The sequence below is a fragment of the Anoplophora glabripennis genome, unplaced genomic scaffold (assembly GCF_000390285.2).
Source record: "Anoplophora glabripennis isolate ALB-LARVAE unplaced genomic scaffold, Agla_2.0 scaffold2, whole genome shotgun sequence".
Classification (NCBI taxonomy): Eukaryota; Metazoa; Arthropoda; class Insecta; order Coleoptera; family Cerambycidae; genus Anoplophora; species Anoplophora glabripennis.
The window spans coordinates 3987688-4005942 of NW_019416325.1; the positions used below are offsets into that span (position 1 = coordinate 3987688).

An 18255-nucleotide genomic window follows, 5' to 3' on the forward strand; every position below is an offset into this window, starting at 1 on the left:
AGGTCAATGACCTATGAATTTTTAGCCCAGACAATTTTAGTAGTTAATATACAAGAATCTGCTTCGTATTACCCGCGCTGACAATGACGTTTGCGTATGTGAGCGTGCGACCAATAAAATGGTCGCAATTTCCAAGAACAAGCGAAACTGAACGATGTTGATCGAAAGTGTCGATCGAAAGAATGCGTTATGGGCGCCCCCTCCGCTTCTCTGGCCTTTAGAAAAGTTGACAATTGTGGTTGAAAATATGGCTGTAAGCTAACTGATTCTCTTTGTTTGAATTGCAATGTTTTGAAATGAAAAGCCGTACAAACACAGCTGAAAGGGTAGCCTTTAGTACAAATCAAGGTTATAGATGATGTGCGCGAGTGAATGTTGTTAAAGGTTTTGGCTAATGATTCGCACGAAAGCAACGGATTATACGAATCACAGGGTGGAAATTGTATGAAAAGCCGAGGGTAAAACGTGAGTGGAAAAAATTAGTGGTATATCGAGGTGGCGATTTCAATTGCAGTGGCCTGTGAATGTGCGCTCGACCACGGTGCATTCACAGATACGGGTGGTCGGGCTCGCTCTAATGGTTGGCCGTCAACCTCTTGGAGAATTAGCAATGCCCTAGAGATGTCTAGTGCTGCAGTAGTTAATTCCGTGAAAATGCCGATGTCTAGAACGCAGTTATTTCCTGTATCTTCTCATTCATACATCCAAGAAGGTGGCGGCGGCAATTTACCGCCTCTCAATAAGGGCTCACTGAAAGAACAGAGTCCTCCTGCTGCCTCGACGGCCTCATCAGCGAACTCGGCGGGCCTGCCCGAATTAACAGTTGGGGGCTCTTGTGCATTGCAATGTATGCAACCACACATTACTAGGGGTGCAACACTCACACAAGTTAAAACAACAGTATCCGGATCTGAATGTAAACCCAAAACAATGGTAGCAAGCCCTGAACAGGTTATGAAACTATATATGAACAAACTTACCCCGTATGAACATCACGAGATATTCAACTATCCTCAGATTTATTTTATCGGTGCCAATGCGAAAAAGAGACCTGGAATTATTGGTAACCCGAATAACTGTGATTATGATAATGATCAGGGTTCGTACATTCACATTCCACATGATCACGTTGCTTATCGTTACGAAGTTCTAAAAGTAATCGGCAAGGGATCTTTTGGGCAGGTAGTTAAAGCTTATGATCATAAAAATCATATGCACGTTGCACTTAAAATGGTACGGAATGAGAAGAGATTTCATCGACAAGCTCAGGAAGAAGTCCGTATACTCGAGCATTTGAGGAAACAAGATAAAGACAATACTATGAACATTATTCATATGTTAGACTCATTTACCTTTAGAAATCACATGTGCATTACATTTGAATTGCTTTCTATTAACCTTTATGAACTTATTAAAAAGAACAAATTTCAAGGCTTCAGTTTGCAGCTTGTTCGTAAATTTAGTCATTCGTTACTACAATGTTTAGATGCCCTCAACAGAAATAAGATTATTCACTGCGATATGAAACCTGAAAATGTGCTACTGAAGCAGCAAGGAAGAAGTGGTCTTAAGGTGAGTAAAGGACACATTTTATTTCTTTTTTGTATATGGAATGTTTCTATTAGTGACTATTTCTATTTTATATCTAATTTTCTAGTAGGTATAAAGATTTTACACAATTTTATATACTAACAATTATCAATATTATCATATACACATAATATATATTAGCTGTTTTTTTACTTATATTTATTTTTTTTAGTATGTTAGGTTATATAAAAATATATAAGATGCTTTTTAGTTAAGGTAAGATAGTGGTTTGGTTAACTTCCTGTGCACAAAATCACTGTAGTTGTCTCCTATTAAAACTAAATTATTAAGTAGAGGTGACGAGGTGACTTTTAACTTGAGGTGTTTCAAAATAAAAAGGCACAAAGGCTAAATGAAGCAACAATTGAAAATTATATTTACAAGATAATTTTAAAAATTAATTTTTTTTTAATAATGTGCTAATAGCCATATCTTGCTTATCGTTAGAAGTAGGCCCATCAATCATATCATCATAATCCTTAAAATGCATTTATCCATATGTGATATACAAGGTGCTCTATTTAAAAAACTGTGCTTTTTATAACACCCAATTGTTTGTTCATTTAGCCCATATTAACCAAGAAAAAAATTGCTACCTGTATCTTTGTTAATATAAATTACTTTACCTATATGTCTAAAAATAACGAATGATAGAAATCATATACACGTTAAAATAATATGATATGTGTTTTAATGCAACATTTGAAATAATGCGAAATGACATTTCTATTGCTAATAAATCAAGGGCAAATTTTTGTTAAAAGGTAAATAAAAAAACTCTTTCTGATTAAGAATCTAAGAAATTAATCTTATTTTGACAAATTGAATTTATTTAAGTATGGTATTTAATTAGTTGAGTTTAATTATTTCTTCCAGGTATATACAGTTTTATTATGTATTAATTTTAATCTATGTTAAAATATTGTATTACTTTCTTGACACATACCTATCTTATCTTAGAGAAAATAACAAATGTATTTTTTATGCTCTGTAGATTTATACACACATACGTCATTGGTAGTTGGTAAAAATTAAAATGGTCACGTTTTGATAACGAAGCCTGGTATTGATACCGTTCTTTTTAAGGGATAATTTTTAGACTCACATTAAGGACTTTCATGAAGAAAAGAGTTCAAATGAAATAAAAAAATTGAACCCTGAGTCCTCAAAAAGAGTTACAACAAAGCATTGTTGTATAATGTGTATAATTTTTGTTTTGTTATTATTAACTGATGGATACAATCATGTTTTTTTTTTCCACAAAATTAAATTTCCTTCATCATAACTTAGTATTAAATTTTAATTTGATACTAATATTCCAGTTTTCAAACTTCAAGATGAACTTTTAGAAAAATGAATATTGAACAGTTGATTATGAAAAAAATATTTTGTTAATATACCTACACAGTGTCAAGTGAGACTATGATTATTTAACATACAGGCTGTTACAAATTCACTTCTCACTACAGGGATCTCAGAAACGGTATGAGATACGGAGTAGCTTAAAAGGGGGCAAAGTTGCATAAAAATCAAGGCTAATAAGATTAGTTTTCGATACATTTGAAAAAAAAACAAAACTTTGGAAATCCGTTTTTGTTTCATTTCAACCTTGTTTGAGGTGATATTGAAAAAAGAAAAACACATTCTCATGGCAACTTTTTGCTCTCTATCGAATGTCATAATCAACTTTTATAAGTAAAGTTTCGTCTGTGCAGAACCATCATCAACTTAATTTTTTTAAATACGACCCTGGAAATGTTATATGGCAAATTTTTTGCAAGACTTCATGACCCCCAATATTGTGCTGCCTCAGCCCGAATCAGATTCAGACGTTTTGTCTCGAAAAATTAATCTTCAATATATTCGTTCCAAATTTATCTAAATTTTTCATTTAGATTTCTAGATTTATTGAATTATCCTACACTCTAAGTGTCGTTAGACCCTGCGAAATCCACCTAGTTATTTAAACTACATATTACCATCACACGTTAAAATAAAACATTATAGTTTTAAACTCTATCACCTGCTCAGACATAATTCGATAAGTTGTTGAGTCAACATTAAAACATTACAATTTTAATTTCGTTATGACAAATAAATATTATACTTTAAAAAATTACAGTAAATGTTCAAAAAATGTTTCTGTTTTGGCAAATATTGAAAATGAAGATAAGCATAATATGATCGGAATTTATTATACCTGTAACGGCAACTGTGAAAAAGCATGTCAGATGTATTTGTATGAATATCCTAAAAAAAATTAGATCGAAATTTGTTTGAATTTTCAGCACACGAGAAACCTAGATATAACTATGAACACAGGTTTAATAAAACTCTAATAATGTTTTATTGTAACGGGTGAGTGCAATATTTTAAATAACTAGGTGGATTTCACAGGGTCTAATGATGCTTAGAGTGTACGATAATTTAAGAAACATAGAAATCTAAAAAAATTGATAAATTTGGACCGAATACATTGAAGATGAGTTTTTCGAAACAAAACGTCCGAATCTGGTTCTGGCTGAGGCAGTATAGTATTGGGGGTTATGGAGGTTTGCAAAAAATGTAATAAAATTTCTAAGGTTGTATTTAAAAAAATGGATTTGGTGATGGTCCTGAAGACACGAAATGTTACATATAAAAATTGATTATGCCATTCAATAGAGGGCAAAAAGTTGCCATGAGAAAGTGTTTTTCTTTTTTCTGTGACACCTCAAACGAGGCTGAAGTGAAACAAAAAAGAATTTCCAAAATTTCGGTTTTTTCAAATATTTCAAAAACTAATCATGTTAGCCTTGATTTTTTAGAGGCATAATGTTGATTCCCTGATTATGGAACTTTACCCCCATTTAAGCCACCTTGTATCTCTTACCGTTTCCAAGATCCCTGTAGTGAGAAGCGAATTTGTAACAGCTTGTATAAAGATCATTATTTAATAGCTATTGGTTTTCCATTGCCATGAACAGTTGGCTTACTATGATTTTTTAGTGGGTGCATCTTGCAGAGAAATGTGGGGGATTTTTTTTCATTAAAAAAATAACAGTGTAAGATTATTCTACCTCCCTTAAAATAGTTGTCTCACTTTGAAGAAAAAATATACCTATATTGATTATTTCCTCTAGCACCAACTTTAAAAAAATACAAAATAGAACTTTGTGATGCGCATATAGAATGCTATGAAATGAAAAACAGAATATCGTACGACTATTCTACGTCCTCCAAAAATTAAAATAGAAATAGTTATGTCATATAGAAGATTTAAGTATATTGTTACTGTTATTAATATTTTTTTTTAGTTCTATTTAACTTTTTTTACTGTCTCTCTATGTCACCCATTGAACTAAATACTTTTTCTTGTTACTCTAGTCACTAGAGTCTAGTATACTGTTTCTGATTTCATGGCATAATAGACGTGCACCACAAAATTTTGTTGTGCAATTTTTTGAAGTTGATCCATGGTTAAAGTATAATTATTTAATTTTCACCACCCCCACTAATACATATTTGGTGTTACTAGTTCAGTATACAGGAAATTCTCTTTGAAAGTGTCCAGGTTGATGTCTCGAAAATTAAAAGAAATATCTAGGATTTTGTAGTTCATATAAATTACTATAATTCAGTTGTGCAAATAAAAGTTCTTTGTAGTGGGATGCAGTACCAAACCAAATTAATTATCAATGACAGAAACTTTAGAAGGTGGCTGTCATAAAAAATGCTTAATTAAATTTTGAGCAATTTTACAATTTAAACAGTTTTTGAAAAATCACTGATTTCCAGGAGATTTGAATCTGAAAGTATTTGATGAGTAAAAATTGCTACATTTTCAAAATTAGGTCTAAGTTATGTTTTTATATTAAGCTGTGACTTAATTTTTAATAAATTTGTTTCTTTTTCATTTCATTGAATATAAAAGAAGTTTTATTTTAGAGTTAAAGTCATTATTTTTTTCGTCCAACTTGATGTGAAAAAGTTCTAAAACTAATTTTGAAAATAGTTGTAACAATTATCAAGTTAAAATATTTTATTATATATAACTGATTCTTCGAAAATTGTTTATAGGTATTACAAAGGTTGTTCAGAATTTAATTTAATGTTTTTTTATGTTGACCACTTTCCAAAGAGCTTTGAGGACTAATGTCGCAATACTTTTTATGGAACCTAGAAATCCTTTTTTTTTTAGAAATATCGGGCTGGGGTGTATAGGTATTCATAAAAAATATATTTAGATCATCATTTATACTCATCAGTTTCTTTTTGGAATTCCGAGAGGAATTTTAAATCACTAGAATTATTATCAGTCCAAATGCATATCTAGTTCTGCTGGGGATTGAATTATTTTAAGTTGAACGCCTTGTATACGAATATATCGTTTTCATAATAATAAAGTTTCAGGTTTCAACTCGGGTTTCAATTAAAGAACATTAGTAGTCAATAATCAACAATAAATATTTCTATTTCAAGTTCAAGGTCCAGTCTCCTTGCAATAAAAAAATTGGTAGTGGTTAGGGGGTCGTGATTTCAAAAAAATAGTATCACCCTATAGATTATTTTGAATAGTACATGGTGCATTCTATTGGTCCTCAAAAGTGTTGAATGTTCAGAATTACAATGGATTATCTTCTTTTTCTTCTTCAGAAAAGTATTATGTTATATTACTGTCTAAAATAAGTAAATTCGTTTTAACAATAATCAAGGGCTAACTTGAAACTATCAAACATTTTGTTGGGTCTTCCATTTATATTCAGTGAAAGTACAGCAATAACTTAGATGGCCGAATAATTCTGAGTTTCAGTCTAACTAAAAAAATTATTCAGTATTACATAAAAATGAAAAACGCCCTGTGTCTCTTAAATGAATTTAACTTTTGTGTCAAATTTGTCCCACCCTGTAGGGGATGATTACTAAGTTGATATTTTTTAACTTGAATTCGGTAAATTATGAAAATAAATAAATTCTCCAAATATATTTTTTAAATACCTAAACTCAAAAATAAGGAAAACGTAGAAGGTATGTTTATATAAAAAAACAAGCTGAACAATTTTTATTTTTTTTAATGTGGAAAAATAATAGTGTATTTTCACGTTACTAATCCAAATTAATTCAGAAAATGTATTTAAATGAAGTTATACATATACAGTGTCCTCTATCTCTCATTAGTTATATTGAAAATGTTGAAAGATACATTTGCTATAGATACGTTGGAACTTTATTCATATAATCAAATATATATTCATTTATTCATTATCTTGGTCTTATTTATTACGTCTCTGTTTTGCGTATTTAAAATTTTCTTTGAAAGCTTTGATATGGACTCTTTTACTATTTGCGAGAATATACAATATTTACGTTATGAATTCCGGTAACGAAATGTATGAAAAAGAGGGGGTCTAGAAAAATGTCCATGTTAGGGGCTACTTGTTTCTTGGTGTTGGTATTTAGCTCTACAGAAATATGTAAAATAACCAAATACAGAAATCTGTACAGAAATATGTAAAATAACCAAAAAGGAAGTGTGTTTTTGATGGTAATTTCGTTGTTTCCGCCTTTTTTTAATGCTACTTGGATATTTGAAAATGAAGGTTAAGAAAAAAAATTATATTGACCATTTCAACATAATGTAGGTACAATCACATATCTTAACAATCTTTGCTACTTTCAAGATAATTTTTTACGATTAGGGATTTGGTAATTTTGATATTGAAAATTTTTATAAATCAGTTATCAGAGTACAGCTATGTAATCAGATATGATTTATTGGTTATTTCCCATACTATTTTTGGGAAAAGATAAAGAAAATAAATATTTGAAAATGATAGTTTAGTAATGTGTAGTTTAAAAATGTATCAAAGCCTACTTTGCTACAAAAATCTTTTAGTTTAATCCAATTACCTAAATAAAAAAATATTTAGAATATACAAATAATATTTTGAAAAGTTTTAATAGTAATTTTAAAGTATTTTTATCAGTTTTCTAATTACAATCACTACTGCGAACTTCTGCTAATTGAAATTATAAAATTTGAAAAATATAAACTTAAAAGTGGAATTTTTCAAATAAGTTCCTGTAATATGTGAAGTTTGAAAATAATTGTCTGAATAAAAAAGTCCACTTGAAAATGGCTATGTTATATTTTAATTCTACATAAATTGGCCATGAATTTCTGAAGCACCATTCATTTTTGTATTCATGGTTACTTTATTGGAAACTTTTTTATTGCTTATTTCCCAGAATAACTTAATATTGATAAAAGCACTAGTTCGGCGTCATATTCAATAGTAGCTAAATTTTGTATTAGTTCCGGTACTTAAATCAAAATATGGAATGAACATCAACAGCTGATATCAATTTAAATTTTCGATTTATTCTTGAAACAATTTATAATGTTGACATTTACCGGAGTGAAATTATTATTTGATTACCGACTATTAAAAAATCCATTATTGCTTGACAGTTATCGGAATACGATGTAATACAAGCCTAGTTTTGGATGTAATATTGCATTGTGGTATGGGAAATTTCCCTTTCGTTTCAAAGAAATTATTTCTTTATCCTGTTCCTACGACTAATCATTTTGAACAGAGATCAACATTAAATTCAGCCACAATATGTTAATTTTTGCATTTTAAGGATTGTTTTTTAAAAAATGGCATTAATAAATATTAATAGGTAATAACATGAAATACAAACTGGTAGAGAAAACGAAATTTTGAAACAATATCAAAAGTGTCTACCATTGGTCATCTAGATTTAAATAAATTTATGCCCTCATTGTCTTCTAAATGTGGTGACATAAACATCATTATAGTCTGGGCTTCTTGTGGGCAAATCCTTTGTTTACAATTGGATGGGATTATTATGAAGCAACTTTTATAATATAGTATTTTTAAACAAAAAGTTAAAGAGCATTTAGTATATTTTATAGTGAAAAAACGTAAATATATACTTGTTCTATGATGACAATCTTGATTTTATTTATTGCGGTGATTCAGTAAATAAACCAAAATATGGTACAAACTGTAAGCTTAAAGCAAATAAATAAAATGTATATATTGCCCTAATCGGGAAAGAAAAGAGGATTCCAGAAAAATGACGAATATACAGGCTGTACCATTAAAAAAAAAGAACAATTTTGTAACCAAAGTGTAACATCAATCTTTTATTATTTATCTTTTTATATAGATGTTCAGATACTTATGACCCAATAGATACCATCAAAATCAAAAGGGGTAGTTCAAATAAAATGTATTCCTGGATACCAGGTGTTAAACAAGTTTTTTCATATATATATATAACTATCCCTATTTTTCCAGGATTAGGCATTTAGAATAGTGGGACTGTAATTATCATATATTAATTTAAAATAATCAATATCACATTTACCTAATTTATAGAGGGAGGGTTTTTCGTGTTTAATTCACTTGTAATATTTGAATGTAAGATACCACACTGGTAGATATAATCTTTCCATCATCGCTTACCACTAATTGTTGAGAAATTAGAGCAAAATAATTGGCTTTTATCTATGGTCCACTGCTGACGAGCTTCTAACATTGACACAGTTTTTGGACTTTTACTCCTGACCTGTGCAATCACAAAAATAAAAATTAAAAAAATAAAATATGTTTAATGGACCCTTGCATCACAAGGATTTAAATGTTCTCAATTTTCCAATTTTACCACTAGCTGGAGCATTTGCTGTGGTATTACAAAAATTCATCAATATTTCCAAATATATTTATGCCGAAAATATACTTATATTTCTTTTTCAATCCTTAACATATTTTGCCTCAACAATTTTTTTTAATTACTTTAGCATGTTCTTTTATTTTTAAATGGAATGACTTGAATTTGACTTATATTAATAATAATAATAAACTTTATTTTCCTTGAAGACAGACATTGTATAGGAATTGTCTAAACTACAAATGTTTATTTCTCAATTGGGCTTGACAGTTTTTGTTTGATATCGCTACTACAGGTATCATATAATATTTATTCTATTACTTACTTGCAATATTAAAAAAAACATTATTCCTAGTTAAGAAAACAAACACAGATTAATTTTTTTAATTAACTGAAGTAATATAGTGATGTGTGTATTCAATTAAATGTCGAAACTGTACAAAATGTAGTTGATATTTTTCATTGCAATTGTTTTGCTAATAATTAGTTTTACCATTGTATTTTTACTAAAAAATGCTAATAATATCTTTATTTGTAAATGCCTTATTTACAGAACCTCAAATCTTAAAAGAGAAAGATGTTGATTCCTGATATCTCAGAAAATATATGCTATGCTAACATATTGGTAGATTAATTTCTAAGTGATGTAGCTTATGTAGTATAAATGATTTATTTGAAATGTCATCCAGAACGTGAAAAAGAGTAGCACACGAGAAAAATATTTGTTGGTATCTCAGAAAATACACTTCACGTGTACTTATCGCTTAGTAGGTCTTTATTATTTAATATTTTAAATGATTGCCATCTAAAAAACTATAGGACTGCAGTATAAAACATGAATAAATTTAGGCAGAGACTAAAACACAAAACTTATTGGTCGCATGTTCACAACAGATGTCTATATCGCAGTTATCCAGCAAAAAGTGAATATTAACGTATTATATGCATGCAGGAGATTATTATATATTAAATGTATCTTTTCTACATCAGGTCCTGCAAAAAAATATAAAAATAGCTTGTGTGACTTATCTTAGCAATATTAAAACATATTAATAAGAATTTTGATACATAATAATAATATTTTTCACTTGCTATGTATTTCCTGTAATTGGGTTTACCTGTTGGAAATAAATGACATTAATATTAATACAAATATTAAAACAAACAGGTACACTGAAACAAAAAAGTATTTAAAATATTTAAATTTGAAATAAATAACCCTTTGCATCAAGTAGTAGTAGTAGCAGTGAATTGAGGCCTCAGCCTGGCAATTATGCCACAAATGGACCCTTTTTGCCTACCCTGCAGTCCCATCGCCTATCCACTGTCTGCCTCTGACCCTCTATTGATCTATGGGAGGTTCCTCACCTCATCCCCTTGCAGCTCTTTGGTACCAAAGGCTTTATGCCTTAACCTTCCAAAGGTTACGCAGATGATGAATAGGGGTATCCTCCCTTCAATTCCTATTAAGCTTAAACGCCTCCTAAGTCTGCAATGTCCTGTCAGGACCCCCACCATTTAATTTAGGGCTCTTTGAGTCAGCAGTCAACTCGTCTTAGGTTTGTTAGGCCCACATATATGTAAAGCTATGGGTGTGTGTACATCCGCCAGTTTTGATCTAATGTTTGATAGGCTCATTTATTAAGAGCCCCATTAGATAAGAACAGTCAGTTGGTCTACCCATGTGGCTCGGAACCCAAACCAACTCTTTTTTGTCGTTACACTTGATATTTTGAGTTTAAAACATGAAATTTCTAATTTAAATTCAGAATTTCCATATATTTTGTATTAATTTCGTGTCTCGTAGTTTTAATGGTGTATTCATGTTGTCATACTTTTTTTTAAATATACATCTTTTATAATGTATGAATTTTGTTTCAGGTTATCGACTTTGGGTCTTCTTGTTACGAGCAAAACCGCGTGTACACATATATCCAGTCCCGATTCTACAGAGCCCCGGAAGTAATATTGGGAGCTCGTTATGGAATGCCGATAGATATGTGGTCATTAGGTTGTATTTTAGCTGAATTATTGACGGGTTTCCCTTTATTACCGGGTGAAGACGAAGCTGATCAGTTAGCTTGTATTATGGAATTGTTAGGATTACCTCCTCAAAGATTGCTCGACCAGTCCAAACGAGCCAAAAACTTTATAAGTTCTAAAGGTATTCCTCGTTATTGTAGTTGCTCAACTCTGTCCGATGGAACGGTAGTCCTCAGCGGAGGCTTAAGTAGAAGAGGTAAGCCACGAGGCCCCCCTGGATCGAAGGATTTGAAAAGGGCTCTTAAAGGTTGTGACGATCCATTGTTTCTCGATTTCATACAACGGTGCCTGGAATGGGATCCAGATGCTCGGATGACTCCTAGTGCCGCGTTGCGGCACGCTTGGCTTCGCAGAAGACTACCACGGCCGCCGAACGAGAAAGAACAGAATAGTGCTAGTGTCGCACGTACAACTCCAACAGGGCCTCGAACTCCCAAATCTGGAGGGGGTTCTACAGCTAATACGCTGTTTTCTAATAATCGTGTTCAACTTTCTGATGATAGATCGAGTATCCTTCATACTGGTAAATTACCACCTGTCACGTAGCCAAACCTTAAGCTTCCTTAGTGCTCCTATTAAGTAATTAATTAGCAAATCATATCGATGTATGAGGAATGTATGCATCCGAATATATATTTATATACACACGCGTATATGAAGTTGTTTCTAAAATGATACTGAACTGAAACGGGAAGTAAAACATGTGATTTTTAACGATGAACGTGGGTCCAAAAACTCTTAGCAAAAAAGTTACAGGGTGATAAAAGTGCACTGCCAAAGACGTATTATTTTAAATAAAAATGGCTGCTTAGATCCAACTGAATCGATTGCGATAATTTCATGCTATAATAGTTTTTGCCATTTTCGAGAAAATTAGCAGTAAATATTTTTATGCACTTTAGCGACACATTTAATAATATTTATTAATTTCCCATGTAGGATAGGCATTTTTTTCATTAGCAGGCCTTAATCCTGGCATTAATTACTCTCTTTTCGCATGGCATTTTTGATTTTCAAAAGATGTATGACCAAAGTGCATAAAAATTTATTGGTAATTTTCTTGAAAATATTGCAGATTATCCGAATACAAGAAGGGTACATTGTGATTTTAAAGATGCTTTTTCAGGAATTGAAATGACAACCGAAAAAAACAATTTTTTTAATATTAAAAAATTCTTAGTTACCTTGTGCCACTCGACCATTATTGGTGGGGAACAAACCCCGGTGACATTATTGCTATCGATAATCTAAGGACCATTGCATTTGATTTTGGAGTTAAAAAATGTATTTTTGACAATGCACCTTTATCATCAGCAATTTCGAACCCATGTTTGCAGTAATATTAGTGCTTGAAATTTCATTTTTTGTCCTGTTTCAATTTGGCACCATATTTTAAAACACTCTGTATCTCTGAAGCGAATAGTCTCTATACTTTAAGGATAGCTGCCTTGGATAAAAATAAAAGGATGCAACTTGAGTGAAAATAAACTGATTTTAGTCTATTTTTATCCAAAGAATAATACCTCTACTCTTGAAGCATTAGCCTACTCGTTTTGGTGTATGTATGTGTATATACATACATACGTATGCATGTATGAATGTACGTACGTGTGGGAATATTTACATTAGTGTGCTGCAAAGAATTTAGGGGTGTTCTGAAGAACATTTTTTGTTTTTTTCTGTCCCCCATTATCGTGTTGTTCTTGTATGGCTATCTCGTATTCCATTATCATGGTATTTATTGATCATGTCTCATAAAAACGCACTCGAAGGTATAGATGTGCAATAATAAAGGTATTCATACATTTCTTTGACTTACTTAAGATTATGCATTTTTTATAACGATTTTGTGTGGAGTGTCTTAAAACTGTGTCAGGATGGTATGTTTTTTCTCTTAGTTTTAAAAATCTGTTTTGGGAACTGCTGTAATTGCAGTTAACTTTTTTGAGAAGGAAACACGTATTGAAATTACTGCCATTATGTACCAATCAAATCACTAATATCTACCTTTAAGTATAGTTTTTATATTGTTATGAGTTGCTCAAGTAATATTTCTTATTTCCTGGGATGTATATATCAAGCAGATTGAATCATATTTTATTAGACAGTAATTATTTACCAATTATTTTAATATCAATTTAGGATTAAACTTCAGGGAATTTAAATGACACAGTTTGGTTTGAGCACAACGACTGTTTTTTTTTTCCTGTAAAACTAGCCTTTTTACTTTTGTGTGGATGAGGTGTAAGAGCTTTAATCTTTTTGATTCTTTTTTTTTGACAGTTACTGTCAAAGTGATACATAGATTGTATGAAATACATACATTTTTTCTACTGTTAATGTAGTATGCTTGCCTATTTACTGTTACAAATCCTCGGAATTTGCAGTTGTGCCCGAGGAGTTGTAGAATAGTGACAAACTAGGTTGGTAGAGACTGTTACAAATTTTAAACATTTGTTTTTGTGCCTCCTACATATTTTTTGTTGCAAACCATGTGCACTAAAAATAAGGCAGAACTCACAATTCCATTTTTTTTTTACACAAGCCACACAGATTTTTATTTTTTAAGACAGTATATTTGATTTGTGATAATTTTAATATAGTATCATGAAATCTTATGTCTGATAGGAGTGGTTCATTATATTTACCAAAGTCCTAACCTCATCACATTGGTTTTTTCATAGCGAATCGTGAAATAAATTCAAAGTAATAGTAGTGTCATTGGTGGATAAATTGTCAGTGTTTTTAGTTTGTACTTTCTCTTCTGGCTGTGTACATATTAGTGCCTCTAGAAATCAAAGTAGTATATCTACGTTGCACTTGTTTGTAAGTAGTCTTAATCTGTAAATATAATTTTAAGGATAACTTGCCGAACCCTCGTCTCAGTTCGGTTATTTGACTGACACTGCGTGTGTTGTCATTTTTGACAAAACACAACCCTTCGTGTTACTATATTTTAAAATCTTAGAAACTAATCCTAACGATTCTCATTCTCCGAAATATTTCCAATAATGTTTTATTCGACAAATTGTTTATTGGAATGTGTTAGGTCAGTTTGTCTTTTGATTTAGTATGACACTTTTCTATGTGTTCGCGTATTGTTTATGTTAAGTAGGTTTTGACTGAGAATTATAAGGTAAATTTAACGCACAGATTTACTTCCTTTCGCCGTCATTTTATATACGTTTCTGTGACATCTCTTATAGTTTCTCGTATATATATATTCATTTCAGTCATAAAGTATGTGATAAACATTATATAGTGTAGACCTGTAAACTTATATACATTTTTAATTATTATATACTTAGTCAGTATTTTTTATATATTATTATTTATTTGCTTTTATTATTTATGTCATATTTCTTTCATTTTGTAATCATATAATTTTCTGCAGTTATACTAGTTTGTCAAGGCGTCAAGTTTTTTTTGGAATTGAATGTTCATCAAAAAGTGTTAATTTCTGAAGAGAATAGAGATCAGTTTGACAGCCAATTATAAAATTATAGCCACTACTTGAGTAACTAGTATAAGCACTAATATCAGCATTCATATCAATTTTACCGTGCAGGTGGATCAGTTTTTTCTATGTTAGAAACACTTTTATATTTGAATGTATACTGTTATACATATTCGTACCATTTTTATGATGGTTTATATTATTTATTTAATTCTAATTTAGTGCAGAGTCAACCAAAACATTGCAAAACTTGAGTGAATCGTATTGAAAATAATTTAGCAATTAAATTAACTAAAATTTTAAATACTGTTAAATTAATGTACACGATAAATTTTTAGGCGATGGCAACGCTTTGCAGGATATTTGCCAAATTGTAGAAGACGATTTTTATATTTTTGTGTTACTTTAACGCATTTCTTGCTAAAAGCTTTCATCCCATATCAGCAGGTTATGGTAATCAAGTACGCTATGAACTATCTGAAATAGGCCTAAGCATTGACGAATGATTAATATTTTGGGCAGGACCCCATGAAATTATTATTCAGGATGTTCACAGTCCAAATTACGCAAATAAATGGGTTTTAACTATTTTCAATTATTGTAACGAATGTGATACATAAAATAAACATTTTGTATTTATTAGTATACATTACTATCATGTTACAATTCACGTGACGTTGAGGAGATGTGACACAAACGTATCATATAAATAATATACTTGACCTTATTGGTATGACTGTCAATTTTGCTATTCTGTCACCGCTTGGCTGGTTATGATCCTATTAGTTTTCTCGCAAAATATGTATAAATGTGTGTTGTAGTGAAAAATGTTGACTGTTATTGCCTGACCAATACTAGGAAACTACTTAGATTTATTTGAAAATTTCATAAACCATTTGCTGTTATACCAGTATAATATTTTTGCAATATTTCTTTAAATTATGAGAAACAAAATATTTTGGAATGTACTAGCAGCGGATATAATAAATTGCATAAAATGATCTGTATTTCTGCAATTATCCCATAAATTCTTAAAAATTATTAAAGAATGGATTTTCAAAATAATGTATAAGATATAGCAATGAAATTACATGCCTTTATTAGATTATGTTGTTACTATTATTTTGAAGATCTGTATTAAAAAATCGTCGATATATTGTATATAATTTTTTATATCGGAAGCTGCCAGTAAATGACTTAAAACTAAATTCATTTATTTAAGTAGGCTGTAGATAATAGTGATAAGTAATTGTGGGGCCTGTTGTGCTCATATTTTTTTTTGTACATATTGATATATGGCCTCAACTGCCGACTGCTGCATAAAGGGCTTGATCTCTTTTAATGTTACTTATTTTTACACTTCAAACTATTATGTTAGTTTAATTTTCATGATCAAATTGAGACTTTTATTGTTAGTTTTAATCTTATTTTGACGATTTGCAAGAACATAACTGCTAAGTTCAACAGATGTTTAAGTCTAGCAATGATGTGATTGTATGTAATTTTAAGTCATGTTTATATATCATACTAATAGAATTTAAATAAATTTCTCTTTATTATATCGGATTTTGTTTGTGTATTCCGTGGTTCCGCCTCAACTGATGTTTAATTTGTAAAACAGTATTTACCTAAATAAAGTGAATTGTTTTAATAATAAAGGATGGGACCCACATCATTTTTAGGAGGACGATTTTTATGCCCTCGTAGAGAACTTTCATGAAAAAAATTCACAAAATGTGCAATATAAAAATTCAAGTTGGAGGTTGCCAACATATACCGATGTTTGCATTTTTTTTGTCAGAAAGTTCTCTGTGTGAACATAGAAATCATTTCTTAAAATATGATGTGGATCTTATGGTTTGGTATCAAAAAATTACCACTTTAATTTTCACTAGCTACCATTTAGTACAGAGAATTTTAATATTTTTATAATTAAATCTCGAGTTTATACATGCTGTATATTTTACTTTCCACATTACACTTTTTACAGTCGTCTGTTACTGTTGTATTGTTGGTAAGAATTCACATTTTCACGAGTTTAAAATTTCTCCCAAATTAACAGTATTTAGTATACAGGGTGGCCCAATTAAAACAGTCCACCTGAAATATTTTCATTGTAACAGGTTTTTCCGGAAAACCCTGAAACAGGTCAGTTTTGTTTTCAAGGGGCACATCTTTTGACCATAAATTCATAGATGTAGGGTCATCCCCCTAAATGGGGTGGCAACCCCTTCAAAAATCTTAAATGGTACGGGGGGGTTAAGTGGCATATCATTTTAAAGGTATTTCAATTATCTTTGCAAACATGCTGAATTTTTTTTGTTCTGGCTGAGAATTAATGTAAAAAAACTGTTGGAAGTGTCGGTGAAATAAATCGAAAAAAGACTTGAAATAGTAATAAAAAACTCACCGGATAATGAAACTGAAAAATAAGGTTTATCATCGAAGTCTTGATAAGGTCATGGGTTTTATTACAATTTTACATGTAGTTTATTATCATGGCTTACACAACTGCAGAGAAAATTGGAATTGTGACTCTATTTTCGAAATAATGAAATGACCGGGTAACTGCAAGAATTTGTGGAGATTCTTGAAAACGACAATCAGATTCCAGAGAATGTATTTTTGCAAAAGGAGTTTTCCGGAAAAACCTGTTGCATTGAAAATATCTCTGGTAGACTGTTTTAATTGGGCCACCCTGTATGCAAATGAGACACCATCATAGATAAAAATAAATGTGCATATCATGTCAACTACATCTCAATTTAAAAATAGGTTAAAAAATGTAGGACCTGTTATCTGTTTGGTTTTGCCTTCATTTAAGTTTAAAAAAAAATTAAAATATGCATTGTGGTAAAGTTATAAAGTAAAAATTTCAAATCCAGCGGTAAGTGTAATTATAATATAATGATAAACGAGGCTGATAACTAGAATCTATTAAGTATAATAAAATATCTAGTTGTAAATTAAAAACAATGCATAAAATTATGATTAGAAACCAGGTATGAGTAATTACTGATTTATAAATTAAAAAAGTAATTTTTTTATCGTTAGAATCATAAAATTTGAATTAAGTTTGCTATTATTACGGGCAGGAATTTTCTGGTAATTCTGGTTTTATTATTGTATTTTCTTCAATATCAAAGATATTGTTGCGACCTCTAGCGGAAGACGTGAAATCATTGGATTTATAGAATACTACCTTAAAAATTCGTGAGAAATCGTTAACAGTTATGCCATCTTACCAATGTACTAACAGACATTTAATGATTATGGTATTCTCGTTCTCGACATATTTGCACTCGGTGCACACTGAATAATATCTTCGTCCTGTATTATATTCTCTGAAATATTCTCAGTTTTTCAAAATCGATATTATTTTGTAGTAGAAATAAGCGAGCTACAAAGGTTTTGGACATTCTAGTTTGCCTATGAATTTGCGGCAACCTTCTAAATGCAGTTTCGATTTCTTGGTAGGTTCA

General features: G+C 30.6%; 1 protein-coding gene across 1 annotated transcript; it reads left to right on the forward strand.

Moving 5' to 3' along the window:
* The first annotated feature begins 191 nt into the window (after window positions 1-191).
* Window positions 192-16332, forward strand: LOC108916972 (dual specificity tyrosine-phosphorylation-regulated kinase 2). The gene is made up of 2 exons (XM_018723353.2): window positions 192-1572; window positions 11155-16332. Exons 1-2 carry the CDS (start codon window positions 622-624, stop codon window positions 11860-11862), a joined length of 1659 nt encoding a protein of 552 aa, XP_018578869.1. The 5' UTR covers window positions 192-621; the 3' UTR covers window positions 11863-16332.
* Window positions 16333-18255: the final 1923 nt, after the last annotated feature.

Bases quoted from the DNA above. Each gene is read 5' to 3' on its own strand.
- LOC108916972 (XM_018723353.2), top strand. From the start codon at position 622: ATGTCTAGTGCTGCAGTAGTTAATTCCGTGAAAATGCCGATGTCTAGA. The intron at 1,573-11,154 runs GTGAGTAAAGGA...ATTTTGTTTCAG, and splicing joins AAGGAAGAAGTGGTCTTAAG to GTTATCGACTTTGGGTCTTC.